Genomic DNA, 16,181 nt, shown 5'->3' on the forward strand with positions numbered 1-16,181 from the left:
TTAAACTCAAAATATTTTCAAATGAAATTAAGCATGTGATATTTTGATCTTTTAAGTCGAATATTACCACGGAGCGGTACGATTTATAATTTAATAAATTAATATTAATTAATTTTATAATTTCAAATATATATTTTAAAATGTTATAAAATTAAGTAGGTGATCAGATGTTCAATTTCTTAGAAAATAAAAATAAAATAACGTGGAATGCTGAATTTAATAACCCTTGGCGCATGTTAGCCAAGTATGATCAAATTTGCGTAGGGTCCAGGGGGGTGTGAGGAGAGAGAAGGGGGCGGACATCTCAAAGAAATAAACTCAAACCAACTCCCAACTGTGCCTTAACCATCATCCAGTACTCTCTCATATCTTCGTTATTAGCTTTTCCGCATTTCATTTCTCAGACTACAGATCTCCCTCCCCCCTCGTTTTCCGCCTCCTACCAATTACATTTTCCTTCTTTCTCCCATGGAATCCGCCGCCGTCCTCCGCTCATTTCACTGTAAGCATCTCTTTCTATATCATCTTCATCCACTCCTTCCTTTCTGATTTTAAATGTCTATAGTCGCACTCATTTCACCAGTCGAAATCACTCGAGAAATTTCGTCTCTGAACCTTGCTACTAGGCGTCGTCTACCTATGTTTCAGATCTATATCTGTTTCGCTCTTTGCTGCTATTGATCAGTGATTCTCTCTGTTTTTGTTCCTTTCGTGGTTGCGTATTTTACATTTTAAGAAAATTGCTTACTTGTGCGATAGTGCTGAATGATTTTGGCGTCTGATTTACATAGAGAATCATTTTTTCAATGTTTCAACCAATGAACTGTCTTTTGGTACACTTTCTTTTGGTTTATACTTGTTCTTAAACCACAACTGTTTTCATCGGAGCTTTCATATGCATTAAATGAATTGCATGTCAAGATCTCTATCATGCATGTGGATTTGAATCTGAAGATCTTATAATTCCAAATTAGTTCTCCCTAGAAGCAAATGAAATTAGAAAATGAATATATGTCTGTTTTCGTGTTTGATTATTGCATCTAGCACTTAATGAATATATGCATTTGATTATTTTGTTGCCTTGGTTTGATTATAAAATTGATTAACTACTCAATTTCTTAGGTAGAATTGTCAAATAGCAATTCAAGCTTACTTAAAACCACACTTAGTTTAATTTGTTAAGTAGAATTGAAAAATATCAATTCAAGTTTACTCATAATTCATATTACATTTACTCATTTCACATATTTAGTACCTTTTTTTTTCATTTGATTAATATTGGTGTATATGAGTCTTTTCTTTCCTTTTATTTAGTTTACTCTAAATATGTTAATATATGTGTAAGTTCTATACAAGCTTTAGCTTAAGAAACTGTAATATATGAAGTACAAGTAGAAGCAACAAAACCATTTAGCTACAAAATGAATTAATCAAGATGGAATAGTGTTTATTTGACTTGTATCTTAGGTGGAATAATGATGTGACATACAAATGCAAATTGTTTTTCCAGGTACTTCGGGCATAGCATCAGAAACACGGTCTGCATTGTGTAGACCATCCCACCTAAAATCCATTTTTGGAAACAATCTTGTTTCCCTGAGGAGGCAAGGAGGAACACCAGTGTTATGCGTGAAGGCATCAGAAACTAAACTCACAGCTAAATCTGATGGTGAGTAGATTGCCTCTTAACTAAGGCTCATGCCTTGGAGTCCACCTTATGACACTTAATTCTAAGTTGTTGACCCATCTTCGCTGTAACGGTTAGGGTCAGCTGGAAAGCAGTTGTGGGGTAACTTTAGGATATGACAATCAATTGAATTAACCAAAATCAAATGAATTCTTTTACATTGGATATGTTATTGATCATATTTATTCTGGATTGGTTATCAATTGTATTTTGTGGTCTAAGACTGACTTGATAGTTGATACACATGGGCTATGCCCTTGACTACCTATAAAAGTAAAGGGAAAAGAAGAAAAAGGAAATATGTCAGGAAAGAAGTGTGTGCTTGACTATTATAGAGCTCTTTGTTATTTTCACAAATACTTAGCTTCTCATGTGTGTTATGGATTCCAGTATCTTTGAATGGAGCAGCACCATCGGAGAAGGATACCCAAAAAGCAATTGGGAAGAAAAACTTAGCAGTCTTTCCTAATGGATTTCAGGTGAATATATAATCTGGACTTTGTTTGTTTGATTTATAACTGTGATTGTTTCTTATCAAATAAAATTCAACATGTTCTAAATTTCACGCAGGTCGTGTAAACTTGCTCTGTTTGATATGAGTATCCATTGTTCATAAAACTTTTAAGAGCATGCATAACACTATGTCCTCGTAATATGCAGCAGTAATATATATTTTTCCTCGATTCTAATATTTTGGTTGGACGTTTGAAACAATCTTTTACATGGTGTGGATGGAGAGAACGTATTACAGTTTTCATTTGCTGATCCTTTTTGTTGGTCTTTCTTTACCTTTTTGCCTCTTTTCATGGGATAGATGGGTCTGTATCAGGTGGGCTTGATCTGATTTCATTAAGCCTCCATTTGTTTTAGATCTAAATTGGATTTGAATTCCTATTTGTTTGATATTTTTAAAAATAAAATTATATTTAGAATTGAAAATCCATGAAATTATATATTTATGTTAATTGATCAATTAAATTCTTAAATAGTTGGTCTAATTTCCTATTCCTATTGTTAATCCCTGGTCCTAATATGTGCCTATATTTTACTTAGTTTTGTGATTTTATCTTTAGTGTGGAAAAGTAATTATTTTTGGTTAGTTAAAAAAATCTTCTAAACATATTTACTTATTTAAATATAATTCAATTCCAATTCAAAAGATATAGAATTAGTATAGAATTTCAATTCAAATTTAATTCCATGTAAACAGGTGGTGGAGCCTGAACGTCTTTTCTGGTTGGTTTTGGATTGGAAAAAACACTTAGTATTGAGTGTTAGTAACTGAATATGATGTTTAATACGATCTATTGTGAAAGATCTGTGAGCTTACACATACTGTTGGGAAAGATATATACCTACTCTTAGTTCCAAATTATTTTGTATAATGTTGATTGAAATTGATTGTATCCATTCTGTAATCTGTTCGAGTACCAAGTATGAGTGCAAATGATTTAACTGACCAATTCAATAAAAAAAGGCTTAAAAGTTGGACGAGTCTCCCAAAGAAATTTCATTGAATGAATTCCCATGATTAACTTTTACTTTGCAGCACCTTCGTGTGTATTTTGACACTCTCCATGCATTATCATCTTGGCTTTGACTGATCTTAAATGGTCGCTGTTTTCATTTCAGTCATTAATCCTGGAGGTATGTGAGGAGACTGAGATTGCTGAGCTGAAACTGAAGGTAAGCTACTTCTCAACTTTCATACCATATAGATCACTTAAAAAGAGGCAACAATATTACAAGGTCCTGTTGCAATAAGAATACGCTGCTTTGTGATTAAATATATATGTATTTATATATATAATTCTTCCAAGATATTATCTTCAGAACCGATATAGCTTGGTCAACAAAATTGCTGATGTTCAAATCTTCTATATCTATAATAGTAAAGTTACACCTATAAGTTATATTTGAGTAGGTCAGGTTACAAAAATACTGTATGTTTCTTGCTAAGAACAACAATATGTTAAATAATGCATGTAGGTGAAAGATGTTAAAAAACATTTGGAAGTAAAACTGTTGATTTGTTTAAAGACGATGGAGAAAAGTGAACATTTTACATGAGCAAATGTTCTCCTTTTTAGTATGTTATATTATTAGTATTTCCTTGCTATTGTTGTTTTTAAAAAGCTTCTCACAGGAGGAAAAACTTCTGATCACAAAAAAAGAAAAGAAAAATTTGTATACATAAGAAAATCTTTGAACACGAACTGCTTTCACTTTTTACCAGTAAAAGAAGAAAACAAAAGGCAAAAAATATAGGAACACAAGGAAAATGTTAAATTCGGATGAATCCAAAAAATCCCATCCAGGGCAGATTCCTCTTTGTTTAATTGAATGAAAGTTTGGACAAAATCTTTTCATGATCATGTATTTACATAATATCCTATCTACCTATCTTCATACTTTCCTGGCCTTTTTATTGTTTCCATTAGGTTGGGAGTTTTGAAATGCACATGAAGCGGAACATAGATGCAGGAAAAACTGCTCTTCCTGTTTACTCTCCCACGATTGCACCACCTATACCATCTGAACCGATGACTGGATCGACTCCTGTTTCACCTCCATCTCCAGCAGCTAAATCCTCGACTGAAATAGTTAGCCCTTTTGTAAATGTTTTCGCAGAGAAGTCTGCAAAGTTATCAAATCTAGATGCCACGGGAGCTAGTGGATATGTTGTAGTGTCATCTCCAGTGGTAAGTGTTTATTTGAACTTTTTTTTGTTCCTATCACCTCTTTTGCAAGGTTTGACACCATCAACCTCACGATTAAATATATTGAATTTCCTTGTCTTTCTTTGGCACAGGTTGGCTCTTTCAGGAGAGGCAGAACATTTAAAGGGAAAAAACAACCTCCTTCGTGTAAAGAGGTACACATGGCTAGAGTTATACTTTTTTCTTTTTCTTACAATAATTCACCTTTTTAGTACCTGCTACATTCATCAATGCCAAAAATCGGACATTGGAGGCTATTTTTGCATTCTTCTTTTGCTTGGTTAAATAATTTACATACACCAATGCCAATAATAATATGTTAAACCAAGTCCTATATAGCTGGATAGAGTTTCAGGCAATCTTTATGAAATGATGATGTCTATGCTCTCTTTCCCTTGTCAATCTAAGGCCTTGTTTGATGTGGGTTACCTGAGATTAATTTGAAATAACTCCATATTCTATCCAATCAACCATCTACTCATCAATTACATCATTCAAATCATCAACAAAAATACAAAAATACTTCCTATTTTGATTTTATTTTATATATATATCCCTAATGTCTTTTTACCCAAATAACCTTATTTTCATAACCTACATCAAACAATATATTTTAGAAATAACCACTTGATTATTTAAATAACCCAAGATCAAACAAGGCCCGAGTCTCATTTCCTCTAAAGCTAGTTCTATACTTGTCACAGGAACTTTTAGTTCCTTCCATGTTTATTTTACTTTATGACTTGAATAGTGGTGCTCGATTCAAAGAATTGTATATGTATATATATAAATGGCTAATAAGGCAACTTGTGGTGGGGAATGTATAGGGCGATTTGATCAAAGAGGGACAAGTGATAGGCTATGTGGATCAGTTTGGAACTGAACTTCCTGTGAAGGTAAGTGTGAGTCTGTTGGATAAATGTTTTGTCTAATGCTTATTAATAGTAATTAATAATCCCTAATCACACTTTCACTTGAGCAGTCGGGTACAGCTGGTGAAGTCTTGAAGGTTCTCTTTACTGATGGAGGTACGTACGGGACCCATTTTGTTGTTATCATTATTTAATAATCCCAAAATTAAAAAAAGAAGAAGAAGTAATTGTTCACTCATATTATTTCTTTATTTGGTTTGATTTGCTTTACAACAGAAGCGGTTGGGTATGGAGATTCACTGATTGCTGTATTGCCATCATTTCATGGTATCAAGTGAGTGAGAGAGCTTGTTTTGCTAGTAGGTATGACGACCAACTGTACTGTACTTGTACTTTGAGAAGTATCTATCTTTCAATTGAAGCACTAGGACATTTTCACTTTTCAGTTTCCATTTCTAGGGGTAGTTTTTATTTTATTTTATATTATTTCCTAGCCCCCCTGTGTTCTGTTACTCTTGTTTTTTGTCTGAATTACCCTGACTTTTGCTTACTTCATATGGAATGATTTTGAAATAATCTGTTAGTTGGTTGGTGGTTGTTTACTCGAATTGCATATATTGGTGTGGTGACACATTATTATATGTGAATTGTTGTATGTACCAAGTAATCTGCCTTTGTGCCAAGTCCCCTTTAGAAGATATTGCAGAAGGATGATGGATGCAATTAAATGTAAAAAATGAGGGTTTAATTTAATAGTCAAAAAGACTACAAATTATATACAAAATTTATATACTACAATTCTATCACTAAACAGACACTTTGGATCAACTTCTATCCATCGCAATCGCCCAAGTAGCGTCGTTATGATCGCCAACCGGTGCCGGGACAGGCTGCATCAAAATTGAATCTCTATCCGCTACGTTTTTGGATGCGCGATTTATTAACTTTCCTCCTATCATTCTCTGTTGTTGCACCACCAACACCGATGACGTACTGTTTGCATCCGGCGACGCCAATATATCGCCGATCACTCCTAGTTCCGGACACTCACTCCATTCTTCCAGTCCCACCATCAATGTAGAATCCGGATGGCTCCTTCCGACTATAATCAAATCGAAGCAACTCTCCAGCCCTCCAATACACGCAGCTAATCCCACTCCATCCTTTACAAGCTCTTCTCGATACGAGAATCCCTCATTGCCGGCGTGTGCTCGCCGGACCTCGCTGATCAACTCATTGTCAACTTTACGTTCCCGAGCATTGTCGCCTCCAAAATGAAGGAATCGAACTAGGGTGAGAACAACGCTCTCGTGGTTTGCCATCCGAGCTGCGTAGCATAACGATTCGCTGTCGTCGGCGCCGCCAATGTACAGGACGCCGACGTGGTAACTTGATTGATTATTGAGGATTGACAACGTGCCGTGCAAACCACCCCGATCGACTAATATCGCGACCGAACAAGGAGCGCGTTCTAAAACTTTGACATTCATAGCTTGTATAACTCGATTAGCTGATCCAATCGTTCCGTCGATCGCCCAATGTTTGTGGAAAGGCAGGATAATAATAGTGGAGTTCTGATCGATGGCTACACGGCAGATATCTTCGTGAATCATGTCGAGTTGAGATATAGCTGTGAAAGTCCGAACGCTGGCGCATCCTTCATTGTACATCTCGTACTGATGGAATGCATTGATGACTGCGGCTGAGCTATTATTAGGGGGAGGGTTTTGCGGATCGTAAGCTACGAGCGTTGGCATTGCCCTCCCCACCAATTCCACAAGGAGAAGGTTCGTAACGGCGATAGGATTCTCCCGCGTTGCGTTGGAGGCCTCCAGGAGATTGACCATGGTTGGAACGTTGTCTTGTTCAAATATGCAAACCATCATACTCAACTCCGTCCCTGCCTTTGTTTGCTGTATATTTCTTCGTTTCAGAGGAATCTGAATCTTCGACGGATCGTAGAGCCGCCTTAAAAGCGGCGTTATGATGCCTGTCACCGCTATCACCATTAGCACTGCCACCGTGAAGTCTCCTTCTGTCATCAGCTGCATGTCCAAAATCGATTCATTAATTATTCCATACAGTTCTTGAAGAAGAAGATGAAGAAGAAAACAAACCTTGCTATCATTCCAAAAGTTGTAAAGAATCAGCTCGCTAACTCCTCTTGCATTAAGCATGAGCCCAAGAACAAAAGCTTCTTGCAATGGAATTCCAACGAAATAGGCGGGTAACATGACGCTTCCGGTCTTAATCAAACAGGAGAACAGAGTTAACACCGCAAGAATCCATGCAGATTCTCCCTTAATCGTGAAAACGTTCGTGTTGAGTCCGCTGACCGTCAGATACGTTGGGTAAAGCAGTCTCGTAATGAAAAGGTCAAGCTTGGCTTCAATGGCGGAGGCAAGCGGTGGGCCGTCCGGAACTAGAAGTCCTAATATCAACGGTCCTAAGATATAATGTTGGCCTACCAACTCCGTGAGAAGGGCGGTGACCGGGACGCAGACGAAGAGGAGGACCAGGTGCCATTCCTGGACACCCTTGTCGTCTTTGACAACTCGTTTTCGTATCCACAAGACCAACGGGCGGAAAGCTATGACGATGATGACGATCATAGCGGCGGTAGATAGAAAAATGACAGCGGTCTGTAAGGCGCTGGTGCTCTCGATGAAGGCGATTCCACCTATGATGCATGCGATTCCAAGCATGTCATTGAACATGGCGATGGAGAGTGCGAGACGGGAGAGGTCTGCATTAGCGATCTTCAATTCGGTTAGGAGGCAGACGAGATTGGGGAGAGCGGTTAGCCATTGAGAACCGGCGTAGAAGGTGATGGCTCGGGATAGGGATTCATCCATTGGGATGTAGTGTTTCATGATGAGGGCTAAAGAGATGGAAAAGGACATGGTGAATAAGATTAAGGATAAACCGATAACGGGTACTACCTTCCCCGGGCGGAACATCATGGTAACGTCCATCTTAACGCCGATGGAGAAGAAGAAGTACATGATTCCAAAGGCGGCGATTGTGTCCAATACCATGGTGTTCCTGGGAGGGAACAAGGCCAATGCTACATCCTTGTCGTAGCCGAGTCCGGAGGGTCCGACGAGTATACCTCCCTGAAATGAAATGAAACATATATTATAAATGATTGATTGGGATTGAGATTGAGAAAGAAGAAGAAGAAGAGGGGATATGATATTATTACTATGATTTGTGCGACGATGCTGGACTGGCCAAGAGGTTGGAGGCAGACGTCGATGAGAACAGAGACGATGGAGATGAGGGAGAGCTGGACGAGAAGGAGAGAGGCGGTGAAGTCGAGGGGATTGTGAACGCCGAATCCACCGGTGATGGTGTTGAGGTCCATACACAGAATGGTGCTGTGTCCGATTTTAAGGAGTGTGTCATTGTTCGGTCCAAGTGATTTCTCCATTATTTCTATCTGCTAGACACCCACCCACCCAGACAGGTTTAATAATAATAATTCTTCTTCTTCCTGGGAGGCAATATGGAACTAGAACAATCATGCAGCAGCATCAGCATCATCAAATCAATACTATTGAAGAAGACGATTATTGAAGAAGAAGATGAAGAAATTAACAATTGAATTGGGAATTGGGAATTGAAGGAGATTCACTCTGCAACAACAACAACAACAACTGCAACAGAGAGAGAGAGAGAAAGAAAGAAAGAGAGAGGTCATCCTCATGTGTTGGGTCGTCTTCTACACAAGTCGTTGAGCATTTACGGTCTCTATAATCTCTCAACATTATTATCCCAATCATCTTTATAGTCAATTAAATTCACACTATATTCTAAATAAGCTCAATAATAGAATTTTCATATTATATTTATTCATCAACTTTAGTTTGTTAACCATCCCCTCCTCTTTTGAGAGGATTCTTTTTGAGAGTTCAATAATTGTGAGGCTTATTCATATGGTGATAATTTTGAGAGGATATAATTTTTTTTGTTTTTTTTAAAAGACTTTAATATTATTAATATATAATAATAAAATATAATATAATATGATGGAAGAAAAATATATCATTTTGTCATATCACATAATTTTTTTGTTTATGACAAGTGATTTTAGACTAACTATAAAAAAATTTAAACACATTAGAAATATTTTATGTTTATTTGGTACATGTTTTAGTCTTCGAGTTAATTTTAATTAATTAAACATCTTTTTTTCCAGATTCTGTTTCAAATAAAAGAAGAAGAAAGATGATGTTGATAAATGTGTTGGAGTTTAGAATTGGTGCTCTTCCGTCAATATATTTTGGTATGTCATTATGTGCTAAATTACTATACAAGGTTTATTGGGCTCAATTATCACTAAAATTAAATGTAAATTATCTAGTTGTAAAAGTAAAATAATCTCGAAAGGGATCAGTTAATTTTCATTAAAAGTGTTGTTATCTATGCTCACATATATGATATCGTTATTCATTCTCCCAAAAATGTGAAGGTGAAAATTGAGAAATAATGTGTAAATTTTTATGAATTTTTTAATTCATCGTTTTGTAATCTAATTAGTTTTGGTAAGGTTAAATGTTTAAATATCAAGGAGGTTTGAATATTCGAGATCTTTTTTTTTAATAAAATTCTTCTATCAAAATAGTGCAGTAGATTTGCGACAGAGCCAAATAGTATTTGGTCATCGATAATCAGATGTTGTAAATATGGTCATGATTGATCTGGTTGATTCACCAAAATATCTAATTATTCAGTGAAGTATAGCATTTGGAGGAGAATTTATTCTATTTGAAAAGTTTCGTTAGCAATTTAGATTCATTGTGGGGATGGTTCTTCAATTAGTTTTTGGGACGACATTTAGTGTAGTGTCAAAATTCTAGCTACGACGTATCATGAGATTGATTTCATTGCTATATGTAAAAAGAGTAATGATAGAGGGAGCGAAAATTTTGCAGCGAATGTGTAGCGAACTGATGTGGAAGGGTGACTAAGCCGGATGACTAAGCATAATTTTAAATATTTATTTATCTCTCTCCTATTCATTAATAACTTCTCTCTCTTCCCTTTATTAATAATTTATTTTTTATCTCTTTAATCTTATATATTTATATATTTTATTATTTACCATTTTTATTTATAAAAAATTAGAATAAAAATAGGAACAATAATAAATCAAATAAATAAATAAAAAAATAAATATATATTTTCAAATATATATTATATTTGATAAATATATAAGAGAATAATAAAATAAATATAAAAATTCTTAACTTTTTTAATTAATTATTTCTCTTCTCTATTAAAAAATATATATATATATATGGTTAATAATTTATTTATTTATTTATTTTTAAAATAAGTTATAATAAAAAAAATATGAATTTGTTGTTTTTAAAATAAATTATAATAATAAAAAAAGAATTTGTTGTTTTTATAATATATAAACGTTTGAGTTAATTGATTAAATTTAAAATATATATTATAAAAAATAAAAAAGTAGAGAGGGTGTTAAAAATAATTAATTAAAAAATATAAAAAAATTATATTTAATTTTTTATTCTCTTAAATATATATTTATCAAATATAATATATATTTTTGCTATTTTTTTATTTGATTTATTATTGTTCCTATTAATATTTAAAATAAATTATTTATAAAGATTAAAGATATAAAATATAAATTATTAAGTAAGAGAAGAGAGAGAAATTATTAATAAACATGAGAGAGATAAATAAACATTTAAAGTTATAATTAGTCATCCGCCTAGTCACCATTCCACATCAGTTCGCTACACATTCGCTGCAAAACTTTCGCTCCCCCTATCATTACTCATGTAAAAATGTCACAATTAATGACATGTTTGATCCTCGGTTTAGTAGTTTCGTTAGCCGATTACTTTTGGTAGGATGCAAACAAGTGTCTCCGTCTGTACAAGACGTTATGCATTCGCAAAATATTAATAGTTTTCATGTGGGGTATTGTTAAAAATTGTTCGCTAAGATGATTCCATATATTTTTGTTGGGAAAAACTTTGGGAGTCAAAAATTTATCTAAGATGTGTTCTTTGGATGGAGCATTATTTACGGTGAAATTCTTACGGATGACATGTGCATGAAAAAATGTGGTATTATGGTTAGTTGTATGAGATACGGAGAGGTTGAATCGGCAACTCATTTACTCTTGGATTGTTAATGGTGACTAGTATTTTGAGTCTTTTGTGAAGTATTACTGAGATTCATTGAGTGTTGCCCGAGTCTTTGGATAGTTGCTAAGAAGTTTAGATTGATGCGGCTAATATGACACACTTACATATTTGGGTTATTATTCTAATTATTTTTTGGTGGACTATCTAATTTGGGAGAATTCGTGGAACTTTCAATAATCATAGTCGTCCGAAGCGTATCATTCATAATGTTATTATTATGATGATGTCTAAAATTCGTTCAGAAAGCCAGTATAGTTTGGGAGTTAATCGTTTTCTCGAAGATTTACGAGTTCAATAACATATTGAGTACATTTTTTTTCTTCTTATTATTATTTTTAATGTAATTCTTTGTCATTGTGTTTAAAGAATTTTTTTTTATGTTTATTATATATGGGCATTTTAAAAAAATTAATAATTTAAAATAAAATGTATATTGGTTAATAAAATGAGTAATATGATTAGGGATTATAATATGGTGGTTCAATTCAGAGAATTGCATTCATTACCATCACTGTCTCGAATCTAACTGCCTCGCTCCACCCCGATTCTACCCCAAATCCCACCCCGATTCTACCCCAAATCCCGACGAGAATTTTAAATATAAACCATTATTGCCCTGATTCTACCCCAAATCCCGACGAGAATTTTAAATATAAACCATTATTGCCCTGATCGGGGACAAGGTTTCCACGCAATGCACTAAAACTAAAAAATAGTTTAAATTTAAAATATAAATAATAAAATAATTCTTATAATTATAAATTATCAAAATATCAATTATTTATAATTGTAACGGTTGCATTAATAAAATAAGAATAAAATAAGAGAAATAATTTTTTTTAGTGAAAAAATAATAATAATTACATTAAATAAGTATATATAATAAATATTTTAAACAATTATCATTATTTTTTTTCTTCGTATTTTCGGTTCCGTTTAGGAATTTTGGGGCATATAAATATCATCTCCGCCCCAAACCTCAGTCAACATATTTCAGGTTTTTCCCGATCTCCGGTCAAAATTGGGAAATATCACATCAATCGGTTCGAATCGATTATCACGGATCGGTTTTAAATTGTTATATTTAAATGTGATAGATTAGAAGTAGAGTGAAATAATATTTTTTTATTTTGGTTATTCAAATAACTCAAACCAACTAAATAATTCATGTTATATAAATTCCAAAATCAGTTTTTGTTTTTTTAAATATAATAGTTGCTTAAATGAAGTAGAAGATGGTTATTTCAAAATCAATTTGGTTTCTTATTTGATTCATCATTTTTATTAAAACTGAATAATGAAATTTAAACTATTATTAGTTTTATTTAAAAAATAATAAAAAAAATCTGATCACATTATAAGACATTGAAAAAATCGGATATTAAACTTGAATATAATATTGATCCGATTTGTTATTTCAGTTATTGTAAAGTTTAGTATTCATGTAGAAAGGTAAAGTAAATTATACAGTAAAGTAAAAGTCTTTGGTCTTGCATTTAGAAGATCCGATTCCGATCTCTTGCTTTCCTTCCTTCCTTCCTTCGACCTGAAGAAGAAGAAGGGCTCGATCTAAATTCAGGAGAAACAAACAAAACAATGGGGTTTCTGGGGAGCGTCTTGAGATTCCTATGGGGTCAATGCTGCAAACCCACCACCACCAACGATAACGAATCTCTCGGCCCTCACGGCGTCTCCGCCACAACCGTCGGCATCTCCGCCCTTGCCCACGACCTACTCAACTTCGAAACCACATCTCAAGTACGTTTCCTCATCTCCATTCATCTTCTTCATCATCATCTTCTCGACTCATCGATTTCTCAATTTTAGGTTCCCCAAGCTCTAAGCAAACATGTTGTTTCCTCAAAGCGAGCGCAATCCAACTGGTAAGCACTTGCTTTTTTTCTACCTCAATTTAATCGAAACTGTTGCTCCTAAGTCCTAACCCACAACAAAAAAAGGTACAAGAAACTCTTGGAGGCGTGGAGAAATGCAAAACCCCCTCCTAAAACGCCTGAAGAAGCTTCAAGGCTCATCATAGCAACCTTAAAAAGACATCAAAAGGCAGATGTCGAGGTAAATTCATCAAACTCATCCGCACATTTCTTCCATAGAAACAAGTTATAACCTTTTCACAAACTTCTTGCAGGGTCTGTTAGCTTTCTATGGTCTACCTCTTCCTCATACTCTTGTAGAGCAAACGGTTGGCGTCCCAACTCATCGGCCAGAAGGGCTCAAGTTCGAATTGCAGACATTACCCGTTGAGAATTTCATTATTTCATTACAAAACTGCTCTTCCTTATCAAGCTTAATTATGATTGGTGGTTTTGAATATTGGGTAATTTTGATTTGTTGTTCAGGTAGATGGAAGGGCTGTGGCAGATGGGGATACAATCACTGTTTATGTTAACACCACGGATCCCCGAGAGTCAGCCTCCATCCCCAATGAAGTGCAAATAGCGGCTGTTCATAGATCGGAAGCACGTTCCTGTAGGGATTATACAAGAGCTGATGAACTTCACCAGCAAATCATCAATGCAGGATACAGGTTTGAATTTTGACTTTTGAAAGAAGACAATAATGACCTGTTTTTGTTGTACTTGGATAACAAAATCTTCATCTTCAATTCAAACAGGTTCATTAGTATTGAGAACGAGGAGATTCTTGCTAGAAAGTACAGAATTAGATTAAGGTAGAATCCAATGTAAATAAATGTCTGTTTTTTCAACCTTCTCTTCCATCTATTATTAACTATAATAGTTTGGTGGTAGGGGAATTGACGCACCAGAAAGTGCTATGCCATATGGAAAAGAGGCGAAAGATGAACTGTTGAAGCTTGTTCAGGGAAAGTGCGTGGACATCTTTGTGTTTGACCAAGATCGTTATGGGCGTTTAGTTGGAGATATATACTGCAATGGAAAGTTTGTACAGGTACATTTTATGACAATAATTCAATGGAAAAATCAATTTTTTTTCTGACTTGTCTTTGTTTAGGAAACCATGTTGAAGAAAGGAATGGCATGGCATTATAAGGCCTATGATAGACGGCCAGAACTGGACAAGGTGAGATTAGAGGATTAGTCAGTCAATCGATTGATATCGAATTGTTTATGAATTTGCGTGTTGTATGTTTTAGTGGGAGAGAGATGCTCGGGCGAAGAGAGTTGGCCTGTGGGCGTCGTCAAACCCTGAGATGCCATGGGAGTGGAGAAAGAACAAACGAGAACAACGAAGATAAGTTGTTGCGATTGAAATGCAATTCTTATTGTAAATGTATGTATTGCTTAACCAATTGTATCTGTGTCTTTCTTTATGTCAAACAAGCACCAAACCTCAATTCATTCCTATGTATGATATATTGATGATACCATTCTAATGATTAAGGTAAGTGTTCATAGGTTGGAGAATATTCTTATTCTATTTAATCATAAGATGGTCATCCATAAATCAGAAGTTATCATCAAGAAAGTCAAGCCATGTACATTGTTTGGGGGTTTAAGATTGAATAATTTTTCACATTAAAGGGTAATAATGGTTCCTAAAAAATTAAAAATCACTACACCTCATTCGCTCACACACCATATGCATCTTTGTGAGGGTGCGATTCTAACTTTCACAAAAGGAAGTGAATAACTTCACTGACAAACTTTTGTTTTTTTATTCATCCGTGTTTTTTCTTCAATTTTTCGTGGAGCCAAATTCTCATCTGACCTTTATTTGAGTTACTTACCGATGATGAGCATTAGCTACTGATCCTCTTAACAACCTTTTGATAAGATCCTTAAATAGATTGGGGCCAATCAATTTGAGTTACAGTCATTCCCTCCTAAATTTTTTCCATTGAAGTTAGGTGGGTGTGGGATACTCTACAGTTTGTCCGTAAATTTTTTTTCATATCATATATTGCACGGAAAGCTTTGGTATATTGAAGTCTCAGTGTGATTAAGAATGACAATGTGACGGGAATATATTTACCGTCTCGTAACATTTTTATTTCGGAATTTTTTTTAATATCATCCCCGCTCCTTTTGGTTTCGAGGAATCCTGTGGGGCACGATTTTTTAAAAATAAAATTCTATAAACGATTTTTTTAATATAATATATTGAAATTTTATATAATTATAAAGAAATAAATTTACAACTCTTACAAAAATATAATAAATATATTGGTGATTTTATATATTTAATTGTGTTTGTAGTGTTCGGGGCAGAATCCATATAAGGAACACAAATGTCATCCTCGCCCCATTTTCGTTTGATTTCGAGAAAAAACCACCTTAAACGAGGCAGTTCGGTTCGATTACCGCAGAAAGATTTTAAATTGTCATCCTTAGGTGTGATACAATAAACATATCAAATATTAACATTATATTGTATTTTGATACGTATTTATACAAAATAATATTAAAAATTTCTAACATTTTGATTTGATTTTCAAAAAGTTAAGTTTGTATAATTAAATTAGCCTTCTTTTCAAGAGAAAAAAGTAAATAATTTTAGAGTGAGAACTTTCAAATCTGGTTTATTAAAATTTGCTGATAACTGTTTGAATTATAATGGTGGCGTAAATGTAGTTTTTAACTTTACTATTTTTTTATATTGAAAAATTGATATTTTTAATATTTTGCTGTAAGTATTTTCGTCAATTTAAATTAAGTTATTTCAACTTTGTTATTTTCAGTATTTTTACTTTTTTTTATAATCAAAAGTTATATAT

At 34.2% G+C, this 16,181-nt stretch overlaps 3 protein-coding genes across 3 annotated transcripts; 2 read left to right on the forward strand and 1 right to left on the reverse strand.

Annotated features, from left to right (window-relative positions):
• Nucleotides 1-263: 263 nt before the first annotated feature.
• LOC124926797 lies at nucleotides 264-5,881 on the forward strand. Its single transcript, XM_047467096.1, has 9 exons — nucleotides 264-502; nucleotides 1,511-1,669; nucleotides 2,078-2,166; nucleotides 3,320-3,373; nucleotides 4,129-4,389; nucleotides 4,500-4,562; nucleotides 5,235-5,303; nucleotides 5,390-5,435; nucleotides 5,556-5,881. The coding sequence occupies exons 1-9, from the start codon at nucleotides 469-471 to the stop codon at nucleotides 5,615-5,617; spliced, it is 837 nt and encodes a 278-aa protein (XP_047323052.1). The 5' UTR covers nucleotides 264-468; the 3' UTR covers nucleotides 5,618-5,881.
• A 144-nt stretch (nucleotides 5,882-6,025) lies between these two features.
• Nucleotides 6,026-8,996, reverse strand: LOC124923675 (cation/H(+) antiporter 15-like). Its single transcript, XM_047463641.1, has 3 exons — nucleotides 8,485-8,996; nucleotides 7,397-8,395; nucleotides 6,026-7,324 (listed from the first exon to the last, which is right to left on the reverse strand). The coding sequence occupies exons 1-3, from the start codon at nucleotides 8,710-8,712 to the stop codon at nucleotides 6,104-6,106; spliced, it is 2,448 nt and encodes an 815-aa protein (XP_047319597.1). The 5' UTR covers nucleotides 8,713-8,996; the 3' UTR covers nucleotides 6,026-6,103.
• A 3,962-nt stretch (nucleotides 8,997-12,958) lies between these two features.
• Nucleotides 12,959-14,866, forward strand: LOC124925907 (staphylococcal-like nuclease CAN2). The gene is made up of 9 exons (XM_047466033.1): nucleotides 12,959-13,225; nucleotides 13,295-13,350; nucleotides 13,426-13,540; nucleotides 13,614-13,724; nucleotides 13,825-14,012; nucleotides 14,100-14,156; nucleotides 14,236-14,395; nucleotides 14,459-14,527; nucleotides 14,601-14,866. Exons 1-9 carry the CDS (start codon nucleotides 13,064-13,066, stop codon nucleotides 14,700-14,702), a joined length of 1,020 nt encoding a protein of 339 aa, XP_047321989.1. The 5' UTR covers nucleotides 12,959-13,063; the 3' UTR covers nucleotides 14,703-14,866.
• Nucleotides 14,867-16,181: the final 1,315 nt, after the last annotated feature.

This window comes from Impatiens glandulifera, chromosome 2 (genome assembly GCF_907164915.1).
Source record: "Impatiens glandulifera chromosome 2, dImpGla2.1, whole genome shotgun sequence".
NCBI lineage: Eukaryota > Viridiplantae > Streptophyta > Magnoliopsida > Ericales > Balsaminaceae > Impatiens > Impatiens glandulifera.